Source organism: Phaethon aethereus, assembly GCF_964289735.1.
Source record: "Phaethon aethereus genome assembly, chromosome: 5".
NCBI classification, from domain to species: Eukaryota; Metazoa; Chordata; class Aves; order Phaethontiformes; family Phaethontidae; genus Phaethon; species Phaethon aethereus.
The window spans coordinates 9,225,290-9,239,598 of record NC_138579.1 but is presented as its reverse complement, the minus strand read 5'-3'; the positions used below and the strand labels follow the sequence as shown (position 1 = coordinate 9,239,598).

At 44.5% G+C, this 14,309-nt stretch overlaps 1 protein-coding gene across 1 annotated transcript in view; it reads right to left on the bottom strand.

Moving 5' to 3' along the window:
- The window catches only part of SYNE2 (spectrin repeat containing nuclear envelope protein 2), a gene marked incomplete at its 5' end in the record, with an annotated part of 187,650 nt that overhangs the window by 70,776 nt on the left and 102,565 nt on the right, over positions 1-14,309 (bottom strand). Inside the window, 9 exons of the mRNA XM_082000771.1 lie at positions 190-291; positions 1,418-1,627; positions 1,881-2,033; positions 2,598-2,729; positions 3,686-3,827; positions 4,516-4,628; positions 5,576-5,692; positions 6,726-6,893; positions 11,510-11,743. Coding sequence (XP_081856897.1) covers positions 190-291; positions 1,418-1,627; positions 1,881-2,033; positions 2,598-2,729; positions 3,686-3,827; positions 4,516-4,628; positions 5,576-5,692; positions 6,726-6,893; positions 11,510-11,743 — 1,371 coding nt within the window. The remainder of the gene's footprint in view (positions 1-189; positions 292-1,417; positions 1,628-1,880; positions 2,034-2,597; positions 2,730-3,685; positions 3,828-4,515; positions 4,629-5,575; positions 5,693-6,725; positions 6,894-11,509; positions 11,744-14,309) is intronic.

Genomic DNA, 14,309 nt, shown 5'->3' with positions numbered 1-14,309 from the left:
ATACAGATTGGGGTGTAGTAAAAAAAAAAAGGGGGGGGGGTTGGTAAATACTGAACTCCCTACTTCCTCCATTCTTAAAACCTAAGTAAGACTCAAACTTTAGAAAATATGAAACAACAGATTGCAGAAAACTGGAAATAATAGCTAGTGCTGAGAGTTTTTCCTCTCCTTTCTTTCAAATGAAATTACCTGAAGCTGTTCAGAAACATTATGTCCACGTATTGCATTCAAGCATTGTTGCAGAGCAGCTTTTTTCTCAGTTAACTGATCATAGAGCAGCCTGGTTTCATTCTGCAAATGAAACAAAAATCAGAAGTTTATCACATATCAAGAGTATAGTAATGACCAGACAAAATTACACAGCAGACAAAATGGTTACCTCTTTTTTCCCCGCCTCTTTTGAAAAAACAAAATAAAGCATGTGCATTATGGGCTTAAAGCAGTAATTTAGAGGGGGAAATTCTGTAGTCTGTGTAGTGTGAGAAATTCGATTACTCTGTCACAATGATCTTCTACAACCATAAAAATCTGTGAAACATAGAGAAACAAATTCTTCTTTTCTTGAAAATGAGAAAATGAACCCATTACTGGCGACTGATGGAGACCCATGGATTCTGCATAAATAAATATTGCAAGACTAGTCCTACTACTGTTTGGAGACAACACCCCAGTGTTCTTCAAAGGAACTGTTTTATTATTCAGCAGTAAAGAGGTAGGCTGACTTGCAGATGATGAGCACACCGGAGTTTTGCTGGACATTGGAAACTGTATTTCAAAGACCAGTCTTTTCTTTCCTTACTTCAGCCAAAATACCTGATCTGAATATTTTCCAGCAATAGCTAGGAGATTCACCTGCATCATAAGAATCTATAGAAAAATTTCTCATTATCTGCTTTTCCGAAAAAGAACAAAAAAAGGCAAATTTGCAAAACTATGGCTTCTGCTACTGTGTCACAAAACCTAAAGGAACAGTAAATACAAAGGGTCAAACAGACCTCCAATACATAGCTAAAAGTAGCTCAGTGCCAGACATGGCATCAAAAGGGAAGAAGCCTGCCTCTCCCGAGCCCACATAGCAGCAGAAAGAATATACAACCCTGCCTTGGACTAGTCCCTACACACAGAAACTTGCTTCAGCCTGTAGCTCAGCATGCATGGGATCCCAGGTTACTTCCATCCATTCTGCATGCAAATTTTCTACTGTGTTCAAGGCCTCTACAGTAGTCAGCATTGCAAACAGCAGTCTAAAAACCAAAATTACTTTGCTTCTTGAAAGGCCAAGACAAGTTTGTTTAGTACCCAAAAAAAAAAAAAAAACCAAGCCCATTACAGATTGCTCATTTATAACCCAAATGCATTAACACTGACAAGTCTAACAGATGCTGTGAAACAAGATGTGCATTTGGCAGTGGAGTACCTGATAATTGGTATTATGGTCCAGCCCAGCTTTCATTGAGTTGCTCCTTGAAGCAGTGGCAGCTTGAGTTTGTTCCAGTCGTGCCTGCAAGTTGTTAAAGCACTCACAGAACACATCTGTGCTCCCACCAGCGCAGCTAATAGACTTTAGAAGATCATCCTTTTTATCACTCAGATCAGTGTGAAGTTTTTGCAGCTCGACAGAAAGAGTCTAAAGAGTTGAAAGATAGCATGAGTGACAATAGTCTCTGTCCAAGGACTCTTGCCTGTAAAAGGCAACAGGGCTCAAGTTGATAATTGTTGTTAAAAGCAATAGGCCCAAATCTCTGCAACACCAAATAGTTTAATGGTGTTGTTCCTGAATAATACCGGCAAAACAGAGAGGCATTATCAGGCCATATATATTCTGTTGTAATTGAAATCCACCGGGGTTTCTCCTCCTCTGGATGCTTTAGGACAGTTACCTCATAAAGAGCCTGTTGCATGGCTGCCTCTTCCGTGGAGAGGACTGAGGTGTTTAACATCTCCTCCATGTTATTCAAACATCGGCTGATTGCCAGAAGCAGCTCAAACAATTTTCTGTCCAAATTGGAAGAGACTTCCTCTGCCACATTATCCTGGGTAAAGGCAAGTCAGAAGTTTTCAGTACTTTTACCCAAGGCATGCCTAAGATTTATTCACTTGCGTAAGGTTAGAGGTTCAGTCAACTAATAATAAAATGGAATTAATGAAATACTGAGGGACAGACTTGGATGAGACAGTTATATGAGTGTTATATTCAGAGCTGCCAAGGCCAAAGCTGAGATGACGACTCTTTATGTATTGGGAGTCACTGTGGTCTTACAGGTCTCTCATCTCAGGATTGGCCACGACACCATTTGCCTCGTCAGCTCCAATACTGCAGGTTTACTGCAATCATTCACAGGCTGTGAGTAGTTTTACCCACACTAGCAAATCTTTGGATTCAGGTAGCAGAAGTATCATAGCTGAAACTTGAAATGTTTCCTCTCAATATCCTAAGCTGATTTCTACATTACAATCCATACCTGATGCAGAAGCTACACTACAGCGAATGCCATTTGCAATAATATAATTATTGTCTATGTTTCCTAGTGCCAAAACAGTGTCTTGTGCCTAGAATCCCTGGTATTTTTTGCAATGCTAGGACATGCCATTTTTACCTGTGCATGGACCACATTTGCTTCTTGGCTTAGGTCTCCCAGCTGGACAGTATAAGTTTTCAGTTCTTCCACAGTTGGAGTTCCTGCACTAGCAAACGTGCCTCGGGGCAGCATGTTCATCTTTGTTGTGATCTAACATTTGGAAAAAGAACATTGCAATTAGGTGAACAGCTCAAGTGAAGACAGGGCTACAGGCAACTAAGTACTCCTCTCAAAAAGCATTAAAATGCAAGTTTCAAGGCATTAATATAAAGCACCTGGATAGCAGGGTTCCCTTTTTACTGGCAAAAATTAGTTGACTAGGCTATGCCCTGATGGGAGGTTGACTGAAGAAGGAGTCTCTGATTCCCAGCTTTAAGGGCTACAAGTTGCAGTTTGTCTTAAGACAGCCCTACTGCCCACTGCAGTGTAAGTCTTGCCTGAAAAAGAGCTGACATTCATCCTTTTACATGACTGATATTCTTCCATGTAATGCAGTAATTTCAGAGAACAGAGAATCTAATCATTCTAATTTAATGTGAACAAATCTGTTAACAACAGAAATTATAGTTTTATCCAAGCAGTAAAATCCTGCAGTCTGTTCAGAATATGTACATAACATGCTCTTGTTACAGTCCAAACTCCACTGTTGGTATGTAAGAAAGAGTGAACACAATGGTGAATGGCAGAACAAAATTTAAGCAAGAGATCTGTTTTGACCAAAATGTTATTATCGCTTGCAAGAACTGAGACTTAACCCACATTCACGAAAATCAGCTGGGAGCCTGCTAGCTAACTCTCTCCGTTCTCTTGAAAGAATTAAGCAGATAACATCTGGTCTGAATGTTAATTGCAAGGATTCACCTATGTGCTCCCACACTATGACAGTGACTATTGTCACTACTTCAGAGACATTATCTACCTCAAAGTAAAATTAAAAGACAATCATAAAAACAGTATGAGAGACAATTTCTTCTGGAGAACACTTGCACAGATTTCAGTTATCTGATGAAGAGACATGATAAAATGATGCAGGAAGATACACTAATTGCTATCTTTAGCAAAACCAACTGCCAGCAGAAAGAATGTTTTACTGAACTTAAACGGACCTGAGGTTCCACAGACTGGCAGAGAGGAGACTTCATCTTTGATGACAGCTCTTGTTGTAAATACTGCCATTTATTACCCGTTTGGTCCTTTGGAGCTAAGGTGGGATCAGCCTGCTTGCTCTTTTGATCAGATTCTCCATTGCTGTATTGAGAAAACATTGTTAGAATGGGAAATACTGAAGCAGAATAGGCAAAAGTAGATTTCTAAGACTTTTTGTATAAGATTGGTTTCTATTGCTCCTGCCTCAAAACCGGAATGAAACAAGTGCATGGATGATCTTTAATCCAAGCTTTGATACATTTCTTTGGGCTTTTCCCTTCCCATGAAACACCCTAGAGGCCTGATGGCAGCCTCTATCCCTGATGGCAGCCTCTATCCCTGATGGCAGCCTCCATCCCCGAAATGACAATGTGGGGACCACACTACTGTAGCGTGTCTTGGTTCCATACAGGAAGGTGCATGATCCCAGTGACCCCTTTTCAAAGCTGCTGCCTTTAAACCTCTCTGGGTATCTCCGTGCATTTGTACAGCAAAGGCTGTGAACAGAGATACCCAGCTTGCCTCTGGATGGGTCTGCTTTAGTTTATGGCAGATGGCAGTCCTGCCTGGTATCAAGACTGACTCTAAACATTGGAATCAGCCCAATATCAAAGAGGCTGTCACATAAATGAGACTCCATTTCTCCAGACTGTTGATGGCAGAAATGTCCCAGCTTCTGCAATTTTTCTTCTGAAGGCACACATCCCTGCGCAGAACCAATGGTGCCACTGCAAAGTTTCAGCAGGTTTAAGCAGTTTTACATCACTGAATCTGGTAACTGATTTTGTACCTTGATTCCAATTCCTGAGTCACGCTGTCCTCAAACTGTGGCTGCATTTTTTCCACGCATGACTCAATGAAGTCAATGAGGCTTTTCTGCTCAGCTGCTTTTACTTTAGGATCCTGTGCACAGAGAATGGTGTCAACAGTAAAATCAGTTGTGTGCACTGTATTAATCTGAAATGATGATTGTGCTTTTCCAATAACATTTGACATTAATTCATTTAGCAAAGAAAATAAGAATACATCTATCAGAATAAAATGCAGTTTATGTATAAACATGGGTTTACCAAACAAACAGTTTACTGAAAACATGTACTTTTACGGAATATATTTCTGCCTGAGCTAATGTTTTAAAAGCAAAAACCATCAGGCAGAAACAAATTATGCACATATGGAAATTTAAAGGCCACCAACTGCCATCCTTATACAGAGAAAAAGGCAAGGGAAAATGGGGATTTGCTCAAATATGTGGTTGAATTCCATTAGTTAAAAAGAGACCGTCAAGTGAAAAGTGAGCCATTTTAGCAGCTCAGGCTGGATCATTTTCTCCAACTCTTTTCTAGTAGCGTGAAAAGGGTAAAAGCTGATTTTCAGTTAGCAAAACAGAAGTAGTTTACGGAGCACAGAACATCACAAGGTATTTTTATTGTGTTAACAACCTTAAATTCATTGTGAGTTAGCCCATGGGAAAACATTCACAAAGCTTTAGTTTCACATTCATCTTCAAAAGCACTGTCAATATATACATTCAGATTTCATAATACATCAATGCTTCAAAGACAGGAGATAGGAGGGATGAATGATGTCATCTGAATCATTATGACACAAGGTACTGTCAGGGTACTATCGAGCTTTGTGGTATTACTAAACCTTTTGGACATAGGATTTTAGGGGTGAGGCCTTTCTCCATCCTGAAAAACTCCCCTAATCCTGGAGGAGATGGGTGGCTGAAACCTACCCTTGACAGACTTGACACAGTGAAAACTGCAGCAGGTAATAAATGCAGCTGTCCCCCACACCCACAGGGTATGTGGAGCAGCCTGGCTCTTGGATGGTAGGAGAATTACCTGTGGGTGCTGGAAACCGTTGTGCTGAATGAGTGGGTGTTCAGCAATGGCAAGCTGAGGCATGCTGGAGCCGTTAGAGCATAGGATCTCAAGGGGCTCTGGCTCCCTGTTGTGAATCTGTAAAGAAAGACCCATTGTGGTAAAGCTTCCAGGCTTGACAAGAGAGCAGAAGCCACAGGTGCAGTCTGGGATAATGGCAAAAGTGGAGCTGTCTCAGACTTACTGTACACAGAATCAGCACTGCATGAAATACAGTTGCTACTCTTGCAAAGATTTCCATTTACTGAAAGTTTGATCCTTTCTAACCTGCTGCTGAAGTACTCACATTTCTCTCCCTGACAATTACAAGGCTTATTTTGATTTTCCTGTTAGCAGGTTAATTGTTATTAGCCCTCCTCCATTCTTATTGTTTCACCAAATTAGAGAGATGTGCAATTTATGCTTATAAATTTGCTCATGCACCTGGATTTTCTATCTGTCTGTGCTCACAGAGATATTTCAACAGGAGCCTTTACCAGCGCTAACTTCCTCCTGGGCCATGCAAGCTCCCTTTTGGACTGTGTTCCTTCAGCACTGGAGAGACTGTGGCTGCTTTTACACAAATATGTCAGGTGGGCTTCTCTGGCCCCTTGCACAACAGAGTGGGAATTAGCTTTGAAGCTGGGAGTTACTGTCTCACCCATTGGGAAACTCAGCAAGGAGTGTGTAGCTGTCGTGCAGGAGAGCTGGCAGAGTCACTGCCCTTGCCATTTATGCATTCTTCAAAGGGAAAGTTGCTGCTTAAAGGCCTCTCTGCTGTGACACTGTCACAGACAAACATCGTGGCATTTTAAAGGCATTTAAAAAAATAAACCAAAACAAAACCCCTTTTTATCCTTTTCCTGTACTCCTTGCAAAATCTTGACCTCTGTCACTGTGCACTTAAAGCAAAAAAGATGTTGTTCAGAGACTCATTAAAAATCCACTACTTGCTGCAAAATACAAATAACTATACAGCACTGTAAAATAGAGTAACAGCAAGTCTGACATTTCTAATTGACTTCTCTCCCTTCCTTGCTTCACATGGTGAGCTCCAACTGTTCTTCTGCAACTACAGCACATAAAAGCACCATGACTCTCTCTTGCTCTGCATAGCATTCATATGCTTTACCTGCTCTTCATTGTATTTGTCTTGAAGCATCATCTGGACATATTCCAAATTGCACTTCACTTCCTTCAGCTTCAAGGAAAGAGCCTCTGTCTCTTTTTGGTAGTCTGCACTATCTCCACAATCTTCCAGTAAAGAAAGGACCTTTTGTTCAATCTCTGATAACACCACCTAGAAGGGATAGCAGTCAATTATTCATTCTTAGAAGTATAACACTCCTTTCCTGATAACATTCTGAAGTCAATGCTCACATTTCCCCGTTCTGAAAAGAATAGAAAAATACAGGCAAAAAGAGAAATAGCTGCAAACCCCCTAGATTTTCTCCAATATAGTCTCTTTCTATTCTAACAATTAAATAACTTTTATGCAGAGTTAGTCTTAAAACTGTTTCAAACAACAGCCTCTGGAGGAAGTTATATTAACTCAGATATGGAGTAATAAAAGTGAAGACCAGAAACGATAGACTCCATTTGGATGCAACCAAGATGACAACACACCTCAATGGGGGAGAAGGAGGCAGGGCACAGACTGACCCCATCACCCTTTGGGAAGAATAACACTGAATTACCAAAACATAGTAACATTACCATGTGTCAGCCAGGCCATTGTAAACTGTTGGGATCTGGGGTCTGGTTTTGGATTCAAGCTGCTGTGAATCAAAGGTGCATCTCTGCATTACTTTAAACTCACATTTTTAAGGTTAGTGTGGAGACAGGTACCATGGCTCAACTGCAAAGTAATCAACTGCAATAAATTAACTGCTTTACATCATATGTCGATATCTAGAGACTGTTTCTGCTTTCTGCTATGTGTATTTTTCCGTGTAGATCTTGACTAAGTTAGAAAAACCTCCCTCCCACTCCAAGTTCATGTCTTAACACTGAGCCAAACTGTTGAAAGCCAACAGGAATTCAGCAGCGCTCATAGCTGCCTGAAGCCTGCTTGTTTTTACTGATTGGAACTGCCCTGCTGAAGCCTATGCTGACACGAACCCGGAATGGCATCCAGCTACTTAGGTGCATTCAGGATCCTAATTCCCACAGAGTTCAGCACCCAAGCATTTGGCTGAATCACAGCAGAAACCCAGAGGCACTTCTTGGCATGGACTCGGTTCCTGTTAAAAAACCACCACCCAACAACAAAACAGCTGGAAATGTCTTCTAGGACATTTTGGTATTGCCTCCTTTATGGTGAGTGAAGTTTGTTGCCTTAGGTAGACTCAGTGCTTGAAGCAAACTGGTAAAACAGACTGGCACTGCAGGGAACTTCAAAGTGACATGCCTGCACATTTTCTTTTAATTTGCATGCCAGAGAAAAAAGTTGCATGCCAGGACTCCCACCCACCCCAGCCCCTCATGCCAGTCCTGTTTTCACCAACGGGTACCACCCACTCCTTCCATCTGGGGCAAGAGGCTGCACTAGCAGTATGGCAGTAGGTCCAAATATCGCCACTGCTCACAGAGGGCAGGGGAAAAGCTCCCATCTTTCTACCTATCATAGAATTATGGAATGGCTTGGGTTGAAGGGACCTTAAAGATCATCTAGTTCCCACTCCTCTGCCAGGGACAACGTCCCCTAGACCAGGTTGCTCAGAGCCCCATCCAACCTGGCCTTGAACACTTCCAGGCAGAAGGTATCCACAACTTCTCTGGGCAACCTGTTTCAGTGCCTCACCACCCTCACAGTGAAGAATTTCTTCCTAATATCTAATCTAAATCTACCCGCTTTTAGTTTAAAGCTATTACCCCTTGTCCTTACTTTCACCCTCCTTTTTGTAGGCTTCCTTTTTTGTGTCTGAGTTTGTCCAGGAGCTCCTTGTTCATCCATGCAGGCCTCCTGGTGTTTTTGCCTGACCTCCTTTTTGTTGGGATCCATCACTCCTGAGCTTGGAGGAGGTGTTCCTTGAATATTAACCAGCTTTCTTGGGCCCCTCTTCCCTCAGGGCTTTTTCCCACGGTACTCTACCAAGCAGATCCTTGAAGAGGTGAAAGTCTGGTCTCCTGAAGTCCAGGGTAGTGAGCTTGCTGTGCACCCTCCTTGCTGCCTTGAGGAACTCAAACTCTACTGTTCCATGGCCACTGCAGCCAGGGCTGCCCTTGAGCTTCACATTCCCCACCAGCCCCTCCTTGTTGGTAAGAACCAGGTCCAGTATAGCACGTCTCCCAATTGGCTCCTTTATCACTTGGAGAAATAAGTTATCATTAACGCATTCCAAGAGCCTCCTGGATTGCTCATGCCCTGCTGTGTTGTCCCTCCAACAGATATCGGGGTAGCTGAAGTCCCCCATGAGGACCAGGGCTTGTGAATGTGAGGCTGCTCCTATTTGTCTATAGAGGACCTCATCCACTCGGTCTTCCTGGTTGGGTGGCCTGTAGCAAACCCCCATTATAATGTCACCTGTCCCTGCCCTCCCTTTAATGCTGACCCATAAGCTCTTGATTGGCTCCTCACCTGTCCCCAGGCAGAGCTCCATGCACTCCAGCTGGTCATTGACATAGAGGGCAACACCCCTCCTCGTCTCCTTCCTAAAGAGCCTGTATCCTCCGTTCCAACACTCCAGTCACAGAAGCCATCCCACCACATCTCTACGATGCCAATAAGAGCATAGCCCTGCAGATGTGCACACGTCTCTAACTCCTCTTGTTTATTCCCCATGCTATGTGTGTTTGCACAGAGGCATCTAAGATGGGCCCCCGATGAAGATGACTTACTGCCTGGAGTGGCTGGAATTCCTTTGTGGTGCTCTTCAGGTGCTCTCCTGCTGACCCGTGATCCTTCTCCAGGCTCTGGGCATCTATTACTGGCACTAGCATCAAACTGGTAGGAGTGGGATGGATTGAGGTTCCCCTCCCCTGGTAATGTTAGTTTAAAGCCCTCTTCACCAGCTTGGCAAGCCTATGACTGAAGATACTCTTCCCTTTCTCTAACAGATGGACCTCATCAGCCCCCAGTAGACCAGGTTTCTCAAAGTGAGTCCCATGGTCTAAACAGCCAAACCCCTGGCTGTGACACCAGTCCTGTAACCATTTGTTGATTCACCAGATTCGACGGGCCCTTTCAAACCCCTTCCCTTTGACCATGAGTATTGATGAAAAAAACGCTTGTGCTCCAGAGTCCCCTATGGCCGCTCCCAGGGCTCTGTAATCCTTCTTGATACTCCTCAGACTGCTCCTGGTTGTATCACTGAGGCCCACATGAAACAACAGCAGCAGATAAAGTCAGTGGACTGTACAAGGCTTGGTAGTCTCTCGGTGACATCCTTGATACAAGCCGCTGGTAGGCAGTACACCTCTCTAGAGAGGCATCAGGTTGGCAAATGGGTGCCTCTGTACCTCTCAGAAGAGAGTCACCTACTACTATCACCCATCGCCTTTTCTTAGTTGCGCTGGTTGTTATACAGGGAGCAGATCAGGCCGCCTTACTCAGCGTCTCTCCTGATGTGACAGATCTTTCCTCTTCAGTCTGCAGAACGATGATGCAGTTCTGCAAGGGCACCTCAGGCTTTGGGGGAAGTCTATTCCTCCTGCTGGTCCTTGACATTGCAACTGTCCATTCTTCTGCGTTGTTGGTCACCCTCCCTTCTGTATGTGCTGGTGGGGGAGTTTTTGGCTGTTTGGCTGAGAGTCCACTGCAGACTGCGCCTGGAACCAGCTATCTAACTCCTTCTCAGCCTCCCTGATGGTACACAGCCTTCTCACCACCTCCTGCAGCCCAGTCACTTGCTGCAGGAGGCAGGTCTGCCACCTGCCCCTGTCCCAGGAGAAAATTCTAGGCACCTCCTACAGTCTGAGGACTACAGTGCAGCCTCTCCCTTCAGCAGCTCCGTCTGGGTTGGAGGCATTGGCCACTGCTGGGGTAGATGGTACAGACTTCCCAGTCGGAGCTGCAGCCTTTGCTCTCAGAGGAGTGCCCACTATTCTGCCTTGAGGGTTCAGTAGGATGAGTGCCCTTGACTTGTGTAGATGGTCACAGAATGGTGCCCAGTTGCTGGGTTATGTGTACTTCAAGTGTCCCAACCAGCCACTGGAATACTCCTCCTTTGAGAAGGCAACCTCCTGCGCAAACTGCAGCACTGCGCCCTGTTTGCTCATCCTGGCTGCTATCGCTCCCCAGGGCTGCCCTTGGTGGGAGTAGGGGGTGGCTGCTGTTAATCCTGGCCCTGCTCACGTCTTGTCAGCTGCTCTTGTGAGAGCTGCGGGCTCCTGGTGGGTCTCTGCACTCCCCTGGGGTTTCTCTGGCTCAAGGAACACCTCCGTATGCTGCAATTTCCCACTCTGCTGTACCGGAGCTGATTGCCTCTGTTTTTTGCAAAAGGGCAAAAGAAGAATTTACCAGCTTGGAAGCTATCTTATACTAGTCTTTTAAATCACTCCGACAAAAATAGAAAGTGAAAATGTCAAAAGAAAAAAAATAATCCTTTTTTTCTAGCTGATTTATCATGATTGAGACCAATGAAAAATTGCCTTTTGATAGAGGATTCAAACTATACTGAGACATGTTTCTGAAAATAAACCAAAGAAAAATAAAGCTTTAAAAATACTCAAGAATTCTACCTAAAACCCCCAGATGCATAAAGATCCCAACTCTAGAAAAAGGTATTTTAACTAAGCCCTTGGAAAGCTGCACCTGAAACTGAAGCCAGGCAGCTACCTGTGTTCTGCGCAGTGTAATGAAGCCGATTAAGCGGGCAGAAGGAGAAGCAGCAAGCATAACTTTTCTGCAGACACACACCCCAGGGAAGGGTGACTCGTTTGGATGGCAGCAGTAAACTGACTTCCCCGTCTTACCTGGTAATCAGCAAGCTGCAGTTCCACCATCTGCTGCATTTTGGGGGTCTGGGGGTCTGACCTCAGGGACACTTTAGTTTTGTCTAGCCATTGTTCCAGCTCGGCAACCTGGGCTTGGCACACCTGGAGGATCATTTCTAGCTCAGGCCTACGGCCATCCACAGCTTCCTCTGAGTCTCCTGCTTTCCCTTGAGAGCCCCAGGTGGCGTTGGGGACAGAAGCCAGCTTGTCACTCTGAAGCAAAACACATGAAAGAAATGCAGTTATCTATCTGTTTTTTTCTTTCTTTCCCCTCCCCTTACCAGTGGGAAATGTTTAAATTTCACCCTCGCAGAGCTCCAAAACTACTCTGCCACCCTGTTCCCAGATGGAAGGGGGCGGGGGAGGGGCACGGGGAAGAAGGAGAAAAAGAAGAAAGGGAAACTCAGCAGCCAGGCTATCCAGGATCTGGTGTAACAGGTTTCCAGGCAGCAATTTGCATTTGCACAGGTATACCTGAGCCTGAGCACACAGGTATACCTGAGCACACAGGTATACCTGAGCACATACGAAGTGGGATGACTCACCATGAACCAGTTCTCCCCTGAGGAGAGATGTTTTTCTGTGGGAGTTAGATGTAAAAGCAATGCAGTTTAAAGCTGCAAAGCAAGCTGTTGGGTAACGCTTACAAGCTACTTGCACACATTCGGTTCCAACAGTCAAATATGCTTTATTTGGGCTCTAGGTCACACGGGAAAAAATGGTGTATTTTTAAGTATGTCTTGTGTAATTCTTTCTTCTTATTTGCTCTCCTTTATGAAGCAATATTACACACTTCCATAATAAGGAAAAGTCTAAAGTGCTTGGAGATATCAGCAGTTCCTTCAAAGGCTTTACAGGTCTGTATATACCTACAGGCATGCAAACTGGTACTTAGTAAGTAAATCAAGCACAACACCAGAAGAACAAAACTACCTGTATACTCCTGCGGCTGTAGAGCACACATTCAGGCAACTGAGGTGGTCAGTGGTAGTGCACAAGCTCCACGTTAAAATGAGATTTGGCAGAAAATCAGAGAGCAAAAATGTGTTGTTTCACCTATCACTGTCTTTCTTTAATCACGACTGTTCTTGTTTGCCTCTGAGATAGTACAGGACAGTGCCATTAAACTTAGAAAGTAAATCTGAGTATACAGATCCCAGAACAGTCAAAATATGTCTATTGAGGTATACGTGACCGCAGAAATAAAAAAGTATCAGTTTACTTCAACCTCCACCTGAAATTCCAGCTCTAGTTCTAAACCTGTTCTAGTTCATTCATTTAAATAACAAAACATTGCACATGTATAATACTGTGCCTATGACGCCCTTTTGTCAAACATGTATGTCTACAGAAGCATTTGGTCTACACATATGGCACATTCTGCCCCTCCCCAGCTAGACATTGCTACTGCAGTAAACTTCATCCCCTACTTCTACACAAATAGAAACTCAGATATATAGTCAAATTAGGTGAATAAAAGAAACCAGTGTCACCTGTGCAGGTGCTCATGCAGATGTTATGTGTTTGTGTGCCAAGAGTGAGACCATGGAGGTACCATGGAGTGGACAGTTACCATCACAAGCATGAGAATCATAGAATCATAGCATCATAAACAGTTTGGGTTGGGAGGGACCTTTACAGGTCATCTAGTCCAACCCCCCTGCAATGAGCAGGGACAGCTTCAACTAGAGCAGGTTGCTCAGAGCCCTGTCCAATCTGACCTGAAATGTTGCCAGGGATGGGGCATCTACCACCTCTCTGGGCAACCTGGGCCAGTGTTTCATCACCCTCAGTATGAAAAATTTCTTCCTTCAATCTAGTCAAAATCTGCCCTCTTTTAGTTTAAAACCATTACCCCTTGTCCTATCACTACAGGCCCTGCTAAAAAGTCTGTCCCCATCTTTCTTATAAGCCCCCTTTAAGTACTGGAAGGCTGCAATAACGTCTCCCTGGAGCCTTCTCCAGGATGAACAACCCCAACTCTCTCAGCCTGTCCTCACAGGAGAGTTGTTCGATCCCTCTGATCCCCTGAGACCCCTGGGGTCTCACCAGAGCGCAGGAGAGGGGCAGAATCCCCTCCCTCGCCCTGCTGGCCATGCTGCTTTGGATGCAGCCCAGAATACGTCTGGACTTCTGGGCTGCAAGCGCACATTGCCGGCTCATGTCCAGCTTTTCATCCACCAGGACCCCCAAGTCCTTCTAGGCAGGGCTGCTCTCCATCCCTTCATCCCCCAGGTTGTGTTGCTACCAGGGGTTGCCCCAACCCAGGTGCAGGACCCTGCACTCAGCCTTGTTGAGTGTCAAACCTCATAAGGTTCACACAGGCCCATTCCTTGAGCTCACCCAGGTCCCTCTGGATGGCATCCCATCCCTCAGGCATGTCAACTGCACCACTCAGCTTGGTGTTGTCTGCAAACTTGCTGAAGGTGCACTCAATCCCACCGTCTGTGTCATTGATGGAAATATTGTGTGAAAATATTGAAAATATTGGTGCCATGTAGGCCATCCCATTATCAAAAAACGCAAAACTGTGGCAGTGGCACCAGCCACAGAGCCATGTATTAATAGACTGGGTCTGTCTGTTTCTTCCAATGTCACTGGAAAAAATTACCTGTGCTCCAGATTCCCTTACCAACCACCCTAAGGCCCTGAATTCTCTTGATCACCCTTGGACCACCCGTTGCAGCTTCATCACCACCAACATGGAAGAGCAGTAATCGGTAATAGACCAAGGGCTGTACCAGGCTAGGAAGTTTCCCAGTGATGTCCTTAACGTGGG